This window comes from Musa acuminata, chromosome BXJ3-1, assembly GCF_036884655.1.
Source record: "Musa acuminata AAA Group cultivar baxijiao chromosome BXJ3-1, Cavendish_Baxijiao_AAA, whole genome shotgun sequence".
Lineage (NCBI taxonomy): Eukaryota > Viridiplantae > Streptophyta > Magnoliopsida > Zingiberales > Musaceae > Musa > Musa acuminata.
Genome location: NC_088349.1, coordinates 20992490 through 21009316, shown reverse-complemented (window position 1 = coordinate 21009316; position 16827 = coordinate 20992490). Strand labels below are relative to the sequence as shown.

The 16827-nt window shown below is 35.7% G+C and overlaps 3 protein-coding genes across 3 annotated transcripts; 1 reads left to right on the top strand and 2 right to left on the bottom strand.

Annotated features, from left to right (window-relative positions):
* Window positions 1–119: 119 nt before the first annotated feature.
* LOC135629420 (small ribosomal subunit protein eS25-like) lies at window positions 120–2795 on the bottom strand. Its single transcript, XM_065136734.1, has 4 exons — window positions 2647–2795; window positions 2491–2565; window positions 2183–2317; window positions 120–383 (listed from the first exon to the last, which is right to left on the bottom strand). The coding sequence occupies exons 1-4, from the start codon at window positions 2647–2649 to the stop codon at window positions 270–272; spliced, it is 327 nt and encodes a 108-aa protein (XP_064992806.1). The 5' UTR covers window positions 2650–2795; the 3' UTR covers window positions 120–269.
* A 293-nt stretch (window positions 2796–3088) lies between these two features.
* Window positions 3089–13789, top strand: LOC135629418 (uncharacterized). Its single transcript, XM_065136730.1, has 5 exons — window positions 3089–3200; window positions 7326–7702; window positions 11547–11636; window positions 12819–13086; window positions 13298–13789. The coding sequence occupies exons 2-5, from the start codon at window positions 7660–7662 to the stop codon at window positions 13593–13595; spliced, it is 699 nt and encodes a 232-aa protein (XP_064992802.1). The 5' UTR covers window positions 3089–3200; window positions 7326–7659; the 3' UTR covers window positions 13596–13789.
* Window positions 13790–14180: 391 nt separating this feature from the next.
* Window positions 14181–15057, bottom strand: LOC103973819 (uncharacterized). The gene is made up of 2 exons (XM_065136732.1): window positions 14392–15057; window positions 14181–14254 (listed from the first exon to the last, which is right to left on the bottom strand). The coding sequence occupies exon 1, from the start codon at window positions 14946–14948 to the stop codon at window positions 14394–14396; it is 555 nt and encodes a 184-aa protein (XP_064992804.1). The 5' UTR covers window positions 14949–15057; the 3' UTR covers window positions 14181–14254; window positions 14392–14393.
* Between the last annotated feature and the right edge of the window lie 1770 nt (window positions 15058–16827).

The following is a 16827-nucleotide window of genomic DNA, read 5'->3' as shown; positions in this document are numbered from 1 at the left end:
ATGCAACTCATGCACGTGGCTGATGCGAGCTAAAAGAGAACTGAAAATACCAAATAGTATCCAACGTGGATTCCGTAATGTAAAGCTTTAAAGAACCACAAAAGAAAAAACTTGAATCATCACAAAATCTGAATATCCAAATTTAAAAAGGTACTGCAGTGTTTTCACAAAATAAACTCCAACGTTTCCTAAAGAAAGGATGAATTCAGCAATGCCCCCACGCCAAGGAAGCTATCCTGTGCTTAGGGTCATATCAAAATGAGACATATCTAGGCATTAGTGGCTCTTGTGTAAATCTGCTGGCTAGCATGCGCAGACACCATCCTGATGGCACCCCTTGCCATTAAATCTTTGATCGCTCTTCGCGCAAGCGACCCATTAATCTGACTCCAAGACATTCACATCAATTATAAACTATTATTGGTGAGAATAGAATAGCCAGAACAAATTATTTGTGTCAAAGAAATCAAAGGTAGAATTACCACTATTTCCCTAATGCTTGATGTAGCAGACATCGGGCTATATTAAAAAAAAGGTAAATCATCGGCACAATTATTTGACAGGCAGTGAGACATCACAGTACTACAAAGTTCACAAGATTAATGTAGAATTCATTAATGTACTGGGCAGGAAAGATGATAATATTGGATATTAGATAACACAAGATTATCCTTTTTGCTATGACAAATAAGAATTCAGAAAGTAAGAGTATTCCAAATTCATAAATAAAATTTAACTCCGACTTCTAGTAGACATTACAAGTACATGCCAGAGCATTTACTCCGACTTCCTACTAACTGATGCAACGAAGAAAGACTTTTAAATTGGTTTATAAACTACAAAACCAAAGTGCAAGCCAATGGATGGTACACCGACATCTAATCTAGCAAAAATCTGAAGTAACAGCAGATGTGCACCAAAATATCAAATACTTCATGAACCAACAAAGAAAGACTTTTAACTTGGTTTATAAACTACAAAACCAAAATGCAAGCCCATGGATGGTACACCAACATCCAACATCTAGTCTAGCAAAAATCTGAAGTAACAGCAGATGTGCACCAAAATATCAAATACTTAAACGAATGAAGCCATGCAGGCCAGCATACAAAAATGTAAATGCATGGAAGAGTCAGTTGGAAGCATTTTTGAACCAGGGAAAAAAAAAATCTAGCCTTCTTTACAGATATAACAACCTAAAGATATGTGAGTGCCTACTAAGGCTCCTATGCTTTCAAGCTATCTCTAGGTGCCAAGTGACCAATAAGTGTCTAGATGATCTTACACCCAGAAGTTACCCCTTAATTGTAAGCCATCTAAACCCTACAGCTCACTTTTTCTCTTCAGCAATTATTTAGTTGTTATAGAAAGATAATAAGAGAAGGCTATCATTTTGACTAACAAAGTATAAAAAATAGTTGTCCCACATAACAGTGCAACAAACAAGAATAATGCAAATAAATTGCTTGGCAAAGTCCTCTTTTTCAAAAAGAAAAATTTACTCCTCCCATTCACTAAATCTTTATAATTAATATTTAGATTTCAGTTTAGCCATGTTTATATTAGTATCTTTCATCTAATATCGTAAAAAGCATTTTCCAAAAACTTTCTTGTACAAGGTCAATGTATACTGCATGTACATTTGATAAACACACAAAAACTGTGTTATTTTTAAGGTGATTTCTCTAGATGTCTGTCTCTGTGCCCATACCTTGTGACTTTTTCCACAAAGATGTGTCTCCAACCACTCTATAGTTCCATGAAACACTACACTAAAAGGATATACGAATACGATATACAGCAAAGACAGTAGACAACAACAAAATACGTTTGGGTATCAATCATCAGACTCATATTACAACCAAAAGACTCATCCCTCAAGCAGACCAAACATAAGCTATCACAGGTCTGCTTTTGTGAAAATTATACGCTAAGAAATATGTATATCTCACCTAATTCTACAAAGTTATAATGTTACTACATCTTACATAAATCATAACAAGAAGCTACAAAGATTATATAAGCCTGAGATCTGCTTTTGTGAAAATTATACACTAAGCAAGATATACATATCTCACCTAATTAAACAAAGTTATTATGTTACTATATTTTACATAAATTATAACAATTAAGCTACAAAAATATATAAGCAATAGATGGAGAAGTAAATCGGAATTCATACCCTCAATCTCTCAGACAGCACCGAGGGAGTAATCTGCTTATACTTGGGGACTTCGGAGAGCATCTTATCATAGTTCGCCTGATCAAAGAGAACCGCGTTGTTCACCTTCTCCTTCTGCTTTCCCTTGCTCCATTTCTGCATCCAAAACCCTAATATATCAATCCGATCCATCAACTCAAGAAAAAAAAACTAGCTTTGAAGCAAACCAAGATGAAAACATCATTTAACTCTTTCTACGAAAGAGAAATCGTCAAATAGACAGAAATCGGAACAAAACCCTTATGATAACCCTGGTTTCGTCCGATTACCTTCTTCTTCTGCTTTCCTCCGCCAGACTTGGCCGGTTTCGAAGACGGTGGCGGAGCTTTGTCCTTCTTCGGCGCCTACAGAATCGAGAAGACATCGAGCTAACAGTGATTGGAGGAACAATAGAGTTACCATCGAAGAACAGAGATCCTAACTACCATCCCGCTGTAGAAGTCCAAGGATCCTTTCTATCGAAGAAGGGAGCAACAACACCACCGTCCGTCGCCGCCTCCCCAGGAGCGTTAGGAATCCGTCGGATAAATGGGTGCTTCGAAAGATAGGGCTTCATCGGGGTGAGCTGGCCGAGAGATGAAGAGATCTGGACCGTTAATTCTGACCGACACTATCACATTGGAAGATCCCAGCCTTTGATCTTTGATGATCCTACGGTCGTTAAGAAAGGTCAGCAAGGGTAGTTTCGGTACACTGCACCAAAAAAAAGAAAAATCGAGGGAGGAGGAGGAGAAAGAAAGAGATAAAAGAAAAAAAAAATAAAAAAGTGAAAAAAAGATAGAATATTTATATCGAAAGATAATATTAAAATATTAAAAAAAATAAAAATAATAATAATAAATAGCAATTTGTAAATAGTAATATACTTATCTTCGAGGTGTCTGTGAGAGGAAGCGGCATTACGACCGTTTTTCCTTCTCGGATCGAGCTCCACAAGCCCTCGGATTTGGATCATCACGGCCAGGTGAAGAAGGACAAGGTACTCTTCTTCTCTTCCTCATCGCTTGGTCTCTAATTGGTCGGAATCGTCGATCGATTTGTGCTTTCGTTCGCTTATTGGATCCTTTCAAGTTTGTTGGCGTTCCTGCAAGTGATTCTGTTGTTAGATGCTCATTCTTCTGATCTTTATTTCGATGATGATGACGGTCGAGGAGTGATGTGGTTGAGGCGTTTCTTCTGGAACCTGTTCCCTGCTCTGCTTGTTCTTGGATCATTGGGTCCTGGTCCTCATGGTCGATCACAGTCACAATTGCTTTGCATATAATTGTAGGACGGGGGAGTATATTAATTTCCAGGAGACCAATTTCTAATTCAACATCCTAACCTTTTAGAATGGCAAGTAAAATGTGGATCGAGGAAGCAATCTGGAATCTCATTGGAGCCCTAAGCGGATAGATACATAAGATTCTTGATGAAGGCTGCATGGAGAAGTGGAAAGCTGTTATGAAATTAACCATAATTATTTAACTTCTACTAAATATATATGTTTATATCATTTTAAATGATTCTATCTCATTTTATCTCCATACCTAATTATTTATAAATAAAAATATTTTTTTCTTATCTATTCTAATCACTCTATATATTCACCTCGTTATTTTTATCTCAGCCATAAATATTTTATATATGTTATTTTTTATTATTCAACATTTAAATCCATAAATGCTAGTCCAATAAAAATCTTATAATTTTGTTTTAGTATCAAACATATTCGATGATCAAATCTTGATGCTCTTTATCGTCTTAATCATTCTGTTTTTATTTTATAAATTTTTTTTTTAATTCTTTCATCTTCCTAAATAATTGATCCAAAAGCTTCGTAGAAGAAGGGAACGGTGTAATAGTTATATTGTTTTAAGAGCCTAGTTGTAAATAGAAATTTTGAGAAGGAATAAATTATAAAAGAATAGAAGTTTTAAGGGAAAGAAGAAAAAAAAAAAGAAAAGGAAAGGAACGAAACAGCCCAAGAAAGGAAAGAAATAGAAGAGGAAGAAACGAAATGGTGAAAGGGGGAAAGAGAAGAAAGGCTTCGATTTTGGCATTAGAGAATTCTGATTAGAGATCAGAAAATTAATTTAGGTATAGTTTTAAATTGTTAAGCTTTTCTGTTACTTAGATTACTAAATATGATTATTAATTATCTAATTTAAGCTTTCTAAGTTAATAAGATCCTTAGTGATATTAACTTTTAAATAGCATTAGCTTAATGTTCGAAACAATGATTCTGATTAAATAAAAAGAGGACAAGTGGTTATGTAGGAAAAAGAAAAAAAGATAAAGCATGTATTAACAAGCAGTAAATGTGCTTACAGTGTATTTAGGAATTGATAAAATTTTAGAATAATTAGAGATAGTAACAGTCAAAAATAAAGAAGAAAAGAGAGTGCAATCAAAATAATTTGCATATGATGTTTGGTTATGATTTATAGATGATCAGTGAATAATATTTTGTGTATAATTAGGAGAAGATTATTGAGTATGGATTGAGTCCCAACATGTAGCCAATAACTTTGTCTAGCCTATTTTACAAGTAGTAATATGTATGCTTAATGTATATGTTTGAAACTTATAGAATTGTATGATTTGTACTTATTAAATAAAATATATATCAACTTTGAAAGTATTGATTCGATATTTTAATTATTAAGAATTGAAAATGATTTATTCTTACTAGTTTTACATATTATATAAATTGTTAGATTTGAAATGAAAGATAAAAAAAGAATTTATTCAAATATTTATTTTTTAAATATATTTAATATCTAAAATTGTATGACTAATATGGTTATAATCTAAACCCTATTAATAGGGGTTATACATTGGAAGATATTTAGAAACTAGTTTTCTTAGGACCTTAATAAAAGGAGATATATATTACCTATATCATGAGCGTTAAACATGGTTTTAAATGTTATCACGCGATATAATATGATTGTAGCCGTTAATAATACTGTGACTATTATTTTTGACATGTAACTTTTGTTATAATTATATATATTATGAAATTTAGATATACATCTTTAACGATATTTATTTAAATTATGAATAATTGATCATGGTCATTTGCATGAATGTGGTATTTATTCTGATATATCATTTAGCTATAATTATGACTTTGTTTACTCTAAATGAATATAAAACTTTTATATGATATTTGATAGAAATAATAAAAATGATTTGACATTTTATACGCTTTGCTTTAAAAATAAAAATTGATTGTAAGAAAAAATTATAATTATTTATTTATACACATTTGCAATAAGTTTTGATTGGTATACGAGTCATAGTGCTTATTAGGTTATTGTTTGCTCATATGTCTATTCTCGGACTAGTGTGGATATGCTTGAGGGGAATGTTACTTGCAAAGTTGTTATTTTAAAACCTCTCTAAATAAACTGGTGTTGATTGTGATAAGATATGAAGTTTTCGATGATTGTATTATGGTATATAACTTATTAGATTGTATAAGGATATATCGTTTGTTCAAGTTTTGATCATGAAATTTCTGTAGGATTTCGTATGGTTATGAGTTGTTGAAATTATTGTAGATGTAATGAATATCCATATTGAATTGTGTAGGATTTTAAAATATGATGAATATTCTATGAAGGTAAATTATTTATCCAAGTTTTAGTCTTACATTCCTATTGCAAAATCTACAAGTTAAATTATTATATCTTCTTCGGCCTCCGGCTGGACTGAGAGCGTTACAAATGGTACAAGCTAAAACTTAATGAATGATATAACTATGGTGGCATACTAGAATGATCATATTATTATCAAAAATATTAATTTTAATTTATCAGAAATATAACTATGATGGTTTCTTATAAAATCTTTTTAATCTTAAAAATACTCAATGGTCACTCAAAAGTCTTAACCTTTCTTGTTATTTTGATCATCATATTTTTATTCTATGAATAATATTTTTATCCTTTATAAATAATTGATCCAAAAGCTTAATAACAGTGGGAAATATGAAATTGAAAGTAGAAGTGGGAATGGTACGAGAAAAAGCTTATCGGATGATATAGCAGTGATGGTAGTAGAATGATGATGTTATTGTCAGAAATATGGTTTCAGTTTTTCTTTTTGTCCTTTTGCTTTAGGGATGATTCTAAAAAATGTTTGCATTTGGATGATGATCTAATTCCTTACCAGGAAAATCTTAGACGTTTAGAATATGAGTTGAAAATTTGTTTTCTGAAAATTATGGGCATAATTATTGTGACAAAGATGGATCTGAAACGAACTAAGGCTTGTCCAAATTGTGGGGGATGAGCATTGTAGAACTCTCTCTCTCTCTCTCTCTCTCTCTCTCTCTTGTTAGTGAAGCACAGACACTGGTGTCTTGCTTGCTCAAATATGTCCATTGTTGTCATTCTCTTTTCTCTGTTTGTTGATTTCAATTTGCAACTGTTGTGTAGTTGTGCCTTGTTGATGGCATTTGGTCATCCATCACTTAGTATCCAGTTACTGAAACTTCAACACCATATCTGGTGTAGATCATGTTTTCACATGGCACCAGAAAGCTTTCTTCACCTCTTGCAAAGAAGTCTTCTACCAGTATAATGTTCCTTGTCATGCCTCTTTTATCTTCTGAAGGCATATATGTTAGCAGCAGAACATTGTAGCAGCTCCTTTAGACCCAATCATTCCTGTCCTCTCATAGATGGGAAATGGGAAATCAAGCAGTATCTATAGCTGCATGTACACATATGCCTACCAAAACATAACCAAAAGGCTAATTCATGTCCATATATGATGTACATCAAGCATCATTCCATAGTCCTAAATTTATCCTTACCTTTCACTGGATGTTTGGGATTTCTCTACATGCGAATCTAGTTTAAAGACCTTTAATCTATGTAATTGATCAACCAGAGATTCTGGTCCCTAATTGGTGAATGCTCTTTTCTTTATGATTAGCAGTAATCATATTTATTCATGAGCTTTATCTGCCATCTTGGGTGCATTAAGACTTGTCTGACTTCATGGGCATCAAGTAAAATCTTGATGTGTTAGTTCTACTTCGATTTAGATCGTCTCTGAAGTCTCGGCTTGTTTTGTTTACTTGGAACATGTGACTTCAAATGAATTCAAGTTCATTGTCATAAGACAAACTTATGTGGTGAAAATTGAGAGCCATTTTGATTGATTACGCTTCACATTGGGTCCGAACCCGACCGGACCGGAACGCGGCGCTCACTCGGTATCCGGCTCGGGGACTGTTCGGGTCTCGAACCCAGGCTCGGTGGGCTCCACAAATTCTCCAATAAAGCGGCAGGTAGGGCTGAAGGGCACGCTGAATCGGGCGACGAAGAAACATAAATCCTGTTACCATCCTTCGCAGCCGGCGGCTGAACAGATAAAAGAGGGCGCACCGATCTACACCGAGCTTTCCTCCATCCGATAGGAGACGAGGCAGAGGGAAGGCCATGTACCATCCTTCGAGAGGAGGCGTCCGTGGTGGTCGCGATCGTAAGCTCGCTCTCTCTACCTATTGATTCTTCTGTTCTTTCGGTTATTAGGTCGACTTTTGTGCTTATCCTTCTAGGGTCGGGTGTTGTAGTGATTTTTATCCTGTTTGCGTGGTCTGACTTTCACGGAGGTGACCTGCAGAGATTGATTCCTCAGGAAATTCTTGATTTTTCCTTTTTATCTGTTACTTCCATGTCCAGTTGCTCGATGATCAATTGATGTCTTTCTTTCCCTGATATCATGTGGATTTTGATTCGAGATTTATATTTATATAGTCCACTGGAATGGAAGTAATGGGGAGGATTTGCCGTGCGGCTTTCTATTTGGAGGTTTTGATGTCTGATTTCTTCGAAAAAAATAATTGGTTTTGCGGTTTAATTGAGATTGGAAATGTTACTAATGGTTGCAGGTTCATTAAAGTCGAATTATTTTCTCAAGCACGGGATTTTTTATTAATCATGCTTTCTGATTGCAGGTTGGGGATTACTAATCACATACTTTACCCTAGACATGCAATTGGTTTAGAAGTAATTTTAAGTATTACAGTTTAATCTTCATCAGATCTTTGTGGTGGAAGTTGTGGTAATTAGAGTTCTTTGAAAATTCTTATCCACATTCAAATCTTAATCTGTTCAATAAAGATGTCTACAGCATCCCTGCCATGCCCACTTTTTTGAACCATCACCAAGCTGTTCTCGTTTTCAGTGGAAGCAATGGGGCTTCCTGTACATTCACCTCCCAGGATGCTCTTTCAAAAACAAACCATGTTGTGACACTTTCCCCCCTCTGTGCTTTGACCATCTTTTCTTTGAAACATCTTACATGACTTTACAGAACAGATAGCACCTACCTCTCCTTATCTTATAAAGCTTTACTAATGATGCCTCAAATTGTTTTGGGGCAAAGCTTACGTTTTGGTGGCCATATATTATAAGATATAAGGTGGGCCTCTGTTAGCTTTCAAAGGTTTGACGTCAAAAGGCATTTGATGAATCATATATATATATATATATATATATATATATATATATATATAGTGTGGCAGGAATCATCATATTCTTATAGTTGATTAAGTATACGTCATTTTCAAGCATTTGAATTAAATTATGCATGTGCTAAACTCTGGCATGTCATGGGTTAGCATCGCATGTCAGGTATCATGCATCGTCCTCTTAGGACAAATTTGGATTGTGATTTCGTCATGATATATTGTGGTACTTTAGTCATTGTAATCCTTTGTTAAGAGCACAATTCTGTCAATTTCCTTCAACTTAAAACTTGGTTTTATCAACCAAAGGAGTATTAAGAGACATTATGGATTTTTAGTCAGTAGCTAATGAAAAACTGTCATTTTTCCAGCATAAGAGATTTGTTGTTGTAAATTCTTTATTCTGGGTGTCCACTATTTCATCCTTGCTATGGTTCTTTCATGCCTATTGAAATTTTATAGAGATTCTCCTTTTGTTGCATGAGTCTAGATTCAGTAAATTTCAATTACAACCCTATATTTCTTACAAGCCTTTGTCTAAAATCTTATTTGAATAGAGGATTTAACATCATTTATTATGTGCATTAATTAAAACTTTATTTGTCTGTTGCCAATGTGCTTGGCAAACATATTTGTTGGAAGACTTTGATATGATGCTAGCAATCTTCCACATTTAGCAGCAAATGTCATATGACAGCATTGCATTTCGTTTAGAAAGAAGGAATATGCTAGAAATCATTAACCATCTAACAGAAGTTATCATACTCTAATTATGCTACAGTATGTTTTCTAGTTTTTTGAAACACGCCAGACTTAGAAAATGCATCTTGCTTGGAAGTGAAGAAAGTTTTTCTGTTGTTGTGTTATCATCGTCTTTACATTGTATAACTGTGTTGAATTGTTTTTTTCTATGATGTCAATTGAGTTGAATGGCATACTTTTCATATTCTTGAGGGTGTGAAATTGGGACCTAAGAGCTCTGGTTGTCTCACATTGAAGGAACTTCATAACCAATTTGTTGAAACCACAGAATTTTAGAAAGTATAGTATGTGGGTTAAGCTATTACATAAGAGTTATGATATGAGGAAAAAAGAAAACATTCTCAAACGACAAAATATTGATGCAAATGGACTCTTTTGATTATTTTGAGCTTCTTTCTTTACTCATTGTTTCCTGTCTACATATATCTACAATGATCCACCATGCTCTCAAGTGCCTTCTCAGCCATGCTCCCTCCAAAAGCTCTACTATGGTGCCACACTCACTTTAGTTCCTTGTTTTGCTACATGGCCATTGTCTTCATGTATCCCTGGCCGCAGCGATCACTTCCCTCTCTTTTACAACCATGTTCCTGTCTCCCATATTCCCTTATAGCTCTCAAATTTTGAAGAAAAAGCACCACCAGCACTTATCGCTATGTCATTGCTGTGCTCTTCCATGAACTCCCTGGTCCACTTTTCTCAGTGTCAGCTGAGGCCGCATCTCTCTTCTTTTTTCTTCATCCCTTTCTTGTTTCAGTGGTTAAAACGTTTAGGAAGGGGTTGAAACAGATTGTGTCATTTTCGGAGATTCTAATTAAAGCTGATAGAAACACTGAACTTCATTGCTATATCCTACAACTAACTAGCATGACATTGCAAAAAATAACTTAACCGTGGGTAGAAGTATTTTTTTAACTAGATAGGTTTGTCTATATTTTGTGCCAATTGAATTTGCAACATTGTGTTACACCTGGCAATTATCATCTTGTCTATTGCTCTTTTGTTATCATTCAGCAAGTGGTAAATCAGGGTTGCTATAGTAAGTGGTAAATCAGGGTGGGCAAGGAAAAATCTTCTGTTTTTATTTTATGCCACATGGACTAACATATGAATACATGAGAGATGTGAAAAGGATAGAATATTTCATTTGCTTCTAAATCACTTTTTATAATATACATAAGCTTGTGGATCTTCAAGATTGGAAATATTTTGTTACAAATGTAAAATGTGAAAAAATTAAGCATGCAGCTTTTGTGAGTTTACAGTTCCCTGATCCATATATATTTATTTCAGTGAGACTAAATGCCTTTAGTTCAGTGAGGCTAAATGCTTTGTTCTAAAATTTATATGTAAAATGTGAAAAAATTAAGCTTACAGCTTTTGTGAGTTTGCAGCTGTTTGTTCCATATGTATTCATTTCAGTGAGACTGAACGCCTTGTCCTAAAATCTATATGTGATGTGATGATTGTTGGGTTTTTAGTTTTAGGCCCTTGCTAGCTTTCATTTCTGTTGTTCATCTCTATTATTCATTTCTTGTGTGAGAATTGTGACTCGTAAGTGTCCAGTGTTATTCTATTTGTGAACTTTTGGATCTAAATCACATAAGCATAAACATAATCTTTGTAATGGTGTATAAATATATCTGATTATGTGTCTATTTATTGTTATCTTAAGCTTTATCATGCCTCCCAGTTGAATAAACTCACTCATAAGGCTTTCAAGTTTGGTCAAGTTTTTGAGTTCTCAAATATTGCCATGTTACAAAAATATTTGGTTTTTTCTGAAGTCATTTATATTTTATCTAATATGCCTATCATGAATTCTATCTACCAACTACATATATAAAATTGATGTTCTGGTTGCTTTTCTTTACATGTGCTACAGTTATATGTGACTATTTCCTTTTGTTGATACTTTGTGCGGCCTATGCGTTAAATTTTTTATAATACTGCCTGAGGAAGTTTTTCCTTCTTTTTAATTTCAAATAACTCTATGCCTTCAAATGGACAGTTCATTGCTATTTTTTTTTATATTCCATCAAAATCGACCCTAATTTGGAGAGTTTTATTTCATATATTGATATTTTATCACAGAATTCAAGTGGGATGATGTGAAGGTTGATAAGCATCGTGAGAACTATCTTGGTCATAGTATCAAGGCTCCTGTCGGTAGATGGCAAAAAGGTAATGCATTAGTTGATCTGTATGGATTTGTTATAACTTAGGCTGTTGCTTGTATATATTATTGCAAAGGCTTGTAATCTTTGCATCTGTCAGTTGCAAATGCTACAAATCTGTTGGCTTTTTGTTACTACCGTTTGCACACTTCCAACTATTTTCCACTATAGTCAACTTTGTTTTGCATCACATGCTCCAGCAGTAATTCATTGTCACTAACTCAAAAGTTCTCTTAAGTAACCATCAGTGACATAATATTGAGTTCTGATAACTCCTTTTAATTGACACTTTTCTTTTCATATGTGATGCTCAGTTTATGGTTCCTTTAGATTTAAACATGCTGCAACATGGTTTAACTGACAGAATTATGGGGATCATAATTTGATACAATAAAAGATTGACTGAGATTGTACCCATCTTTTTCATGAAGATATTAAGAATTTGTAATCGGTGACACTGCTGAATATGTTTGGTTATCCTGTGAATCTATTATTTTAGTTGGGATGATGGACCATATTCATTTCCTTCCTAGAATTAGGACTACGCCCTTTGGATCTGCTCTTCTTACCTTACCAAGAGGTTCTTAGTATTATTAGTTTGGACATGAATATAAACCTAATTTCTGAAAGTTCATTTATATCAAGATATTTTCCCAGTCTAAAATCAATGACTACTTCGTGGGTAATTTCTTACATGCAGTGTATATGCAAGTCCAAAAATTCAACTTTAAGAAAAAATTAAGCTACATAGGTCTGTGATTCTTTTACCTCATAAGCATGTTTCTCTAAGTTTCAAAACTGATGTAATTTATTTCTCCTTTCTCTTCTTTATTCAAAATATTAGCTGGAGCCTTGATCTGGTTTAGGGTTGGATGCAACATTATTTTTTTCTTTGCTGTGCCTATTTTGGTTGGCGTTGGATCACCTTGCACCTGTCTTCATAGGTGTTGCTAGAAGCCTAGAACCAAGTCACCTATAAACATCAAATATTGCTGCATCCAACCCAACTTCATCTACTTTGATTAGCTGCATTTGGAAATGTTGTGGTTATTTCAAAGCAATTCTTTACAAGATGTGCAAATATTATATGTATTGCTGAATTATCTGCTCTGAACCTTGCCTTCGGAGTTATGATCATTGTTTTTCAGATCAATAGATGTTAGATATTCTTTTTATCATCTTTCATCAGGGAAGGATCTATTCTGGTACGCCAGAGACAAGAAATCTGATGGAGCAGAATCAGATGCAATCAAAGAGGAAATAAGAAGGGTCAAGGAAGAAGAAGAACAGGCGATGCGTGAGGCTCTTGGTTTGGCACCCAAGCGTGCTAGCCGGTCTCAAGGCAACCGGCTAGATAAGCATGAGTATGCAGAACTTATAAAGAGAGGATCCACTGCAGAGGATTTGGGCGCTGGCCATGCTGAGGCAGCACAAGTCCAAGGCCTTGGCTTATACAAGTAAGATTCTTGTTACTATTGCTTTAAGCTTGGCAATCATTTTGTTGGCTCCTCCCGATGTTCCTATAACTCATCAACTTAAATAAAGCCTTTGAACCTGAGTTATCTGTATCAAGTTGCTTTAGAAAATCATTTGAAGATTGTATTAATGATGTCCAACAAAACATGTATTTGCCATCTTGTTGAATAAAAATTCCACATGTTGCTGCAGGTTGCCTCTAAACCACCCAGAGTCAAGCTCACAACCAGACCACTTGAAGGAGATTGCAACTGGCAAGGATGATGATGCACCCACTGTAGCAAGCGATGCAGAACTCTCCGAGGGAGACCTCAGGAAGAAGAGACGGCACGAAGAGAGGAGAGACGAGGTGAAGATGTGTGAAGAGAGGAGAGATGAGAAGAGGAGACGGGAGAAGCACGAGAAAAAACGGTTTTATGATCCAAGCGAGAAGCAGAAGCATCAGCATCGCCACAGAGAGAAGGGGAAGAGGAGGCATGATTCCAACTGATAGGTCTGGTGACCGGCGTCGTTCCTCAACAAACAGTTGCCAATTTGTGAAAGGATGTTATTTCTATCTTCCAAGTTTAGCTATTGTTTTCGGAAAGGATGTTGTTTCTTGTTGACATGTATCACACCATCCAAACACAATTACATCTAGTCGGATGGTTAAAGCATCATGTGTGCGATTTAGAGTTTGAATTACGTGGTTAGTGTTTGGTGTGCATAATCTTTATATTATGCATCATGATAAACAACAAAGGATTTGTTCGTCGGCTTTTAAACTTCAAATCTCGATACGCAGAAACGAAAAGGACAACGTGAAACATGTTCCAAGATTGAGCATCAGAGTAGTTATCTGTTTCTTCTTTTTGTATTTTTGGCTGATGAAGCTGTTGGGAGCAGCATACCAAATTGTGTTCCATGATGATTTCATGCAACGCTGTGGAGCAATCATTGCCACTGGAGGTCCTCATCCGCTTGCCTGTGTGGTTGGTTGATAATGATCTATCTAAAGATTGACTTTCAATTAATTGCCCACAATCTTGATCGTGTATTCGGGTGTGTAGAGAATTCTTGCACCTCATGCTGCGAATGACTTCAAATAATAGCCTTCAGTTGATATCCTGTTTGCCCAATTAGCCTTAGGCTGGAGGAGCACATACAGTTCTGCAGAGAACACCCAGTGGAAACGAGCCAAGTCAAATAGAAAGCTCAGACTACGGAAGCTAATCGACTAATGATGTCGAACAGTTTGACATCCGTCGTCCATTTGCAACACCATACAGCGTCGATGAGATATGTACGATTAGGAGAGGTAGAGATGGGTCTCGGAGTGGTTCTCCTGGTCGATGACGTCGAGGAAGATGGGGTCGACGACGACATGGCTGTCGACGTGGACACTGAAGCGGTGCGCCCACCAGAGGACTTGGGCGGTGCCGGAGATGTCAACGGAGGCGTCGAGGGTCATCTGACGGCGGGCGGCGTCGGCGAGGAGTCTCGGGATGTGGTGGGCGAGCTCGAGGCCGTAAAGGCGGGCCGGGAGGTGGAGGAGCTGGCAGGACATGGCGGGTTGGGAGCCGGCGTCGAGGAGGGCGGAGCCGAGGTGGGAGCCGGCGTAAAATATGGAGATGATGGCGGAAGCGTAGTGGATGGGGACGAGGTTGGGGTTGGTGACGTGGACGGTGAGGGTGAGGTCGACGTCGAGGAGGGGGAGGTTGAGGCGGAAGGAGGAGAGGGTGATGGAGATGAGGTGGAAGGTGGGGTCTCTTGGCCGACCGAGGACGACGACGGTGGCCGCCGCAGCCGAGGCGGCGCCCACCAGGGCGGAGCTCCAGCTCCAGCCTCGCTGTCGCAGGGCCATTCCTTTTCCTGCTGCTGCGTCTGGAAACGGTGGAAGGATAGGAGAGCTGTTGGATTGCGCATTCTTTCTATGATTCGTCTGATGGACGGCTGAAACTAAGGAAGCATCTTCTGATGGACGACTGTGAGACCTCGACGGAGGCCATATCGCGGTTATATTGAATATTGAGACGGAGGTCCACAAACCGTGTACCAGAGATGCACCGGAAGGAGTTTGTTGAATTGCAGATGTGGAACAAATGGCGTACGAGTCACCAAAGGAACGGCTGCCTTTGTTTCTTAATCATCCACGTGGCTCGATCATTGGGCAGATTCTATGTCTTCACCGCTGATTGTATTGTGTCTCGTCATGTGTCGAGTTATTATTGATGGATAAGATTTCCCTTATAAAAAAATTTTTATTAAAAATTTATTTGATTTTCTTCTTAGAAATACGAATATGTGACATCATTATGATATGAATACATCAATACACTAAATCTTGAGAAGTAATTTCCAATAGAACACAAGGTCTAATCACTAGTGTCGCATGTTTGCCTTCCTCCGATCTATGAAGAGGATAACATTAATACACTCCTAAGGTTTGCATCCTACACATTTGTGACAAAAAAAATCTCTTATTATGTTGAATTTCCAGTGAATCGGAAAATCTGTTAATTAAAAAATATTTTTAATTTTATTTTTTTGCCCAAGGGAAGACAACAATTTGGTGCCTTAGAAGTTTCTACAAATACAATGTGCAACATCCCGTTAATTTTCTAATAAAAACCTAACATATCATTAATAATCCACGTCCCATGGATTAAATTTGGACCTGAGAAATAATATCATATTATTGGAAGTTTGTCCATTATAAATTAGCTTTTACAATGAGATATCAACAAGCAATTATGTACTACCGACAAATTAATATGATAAAATTCTTCGACTATTAATAGCCAGGTGTTATGAATGAATCTCGTCTCAACCATTTATATTTATAAAAAAAAATCATAATAATTTTTAAGAACTAAATCAAACAAAAAATAAAATAAATTTTAATTTATTTCCATAGCTAGGTTTGAGATGGTTGTGCCATCAAATCAGTCCAAATGAGATTGCTCATTGCTAAACTTTAAGAAAAGAAATGTTTCTTTATCATAAAGGGAAATCTCTCTCTCTCTCCCTCTCTCTCTCTCTCTCTCTCTCTCTCTCTCTTCTCTCTCTCTCTCTCTCTCTCTCTCTCTCTCTCTCTCTCTCTCTCTATATATATATATATATATATATATATATATATATATATATATATATATATATACATTCTTTGAAGACTTAAAAATTTTGTGCATAAGTTATTGTGGTTAATCTCTATTAATTACTGTAGATTTATTATTATTTAAAACTCTAATTGAAAATAATATCAATTGATAACTAACTAGGATGCTAAAAAAAAGAAGTATTTTAGGTATTTTAAAATTTTTTTGAGCTCTAGCAAATTAATATAAGTTGTAGTTAGGAGTGACAAACCTGTACCTTATGGATGTGGACAATAGTGCACACACACATAAGCTTTATTGAAGTTTATATGATGAATATGCTATTTTCAAATTTGCAATAATAAATATGTATAAAAAATTTACATTATAAATTCATTTTAAATGGGATTTATTGCTGCTAGTAAACAAACGAGAAAAAAATGTATTTGCAATCATTAACCGTTCATCAGTCAAGATCAGATTAAAAAATGTCCTATAGCACAAATCCTTAATGCAAATTGAACAATTATTACATGACTTCACAGAAATTATTACATGCCCCAAAATGTAAAATTTTGGAATAGGGCTTTTTGACAACATATTTTTCATCCCTATGAATGCTTCTTAAACACATGATCATGATAA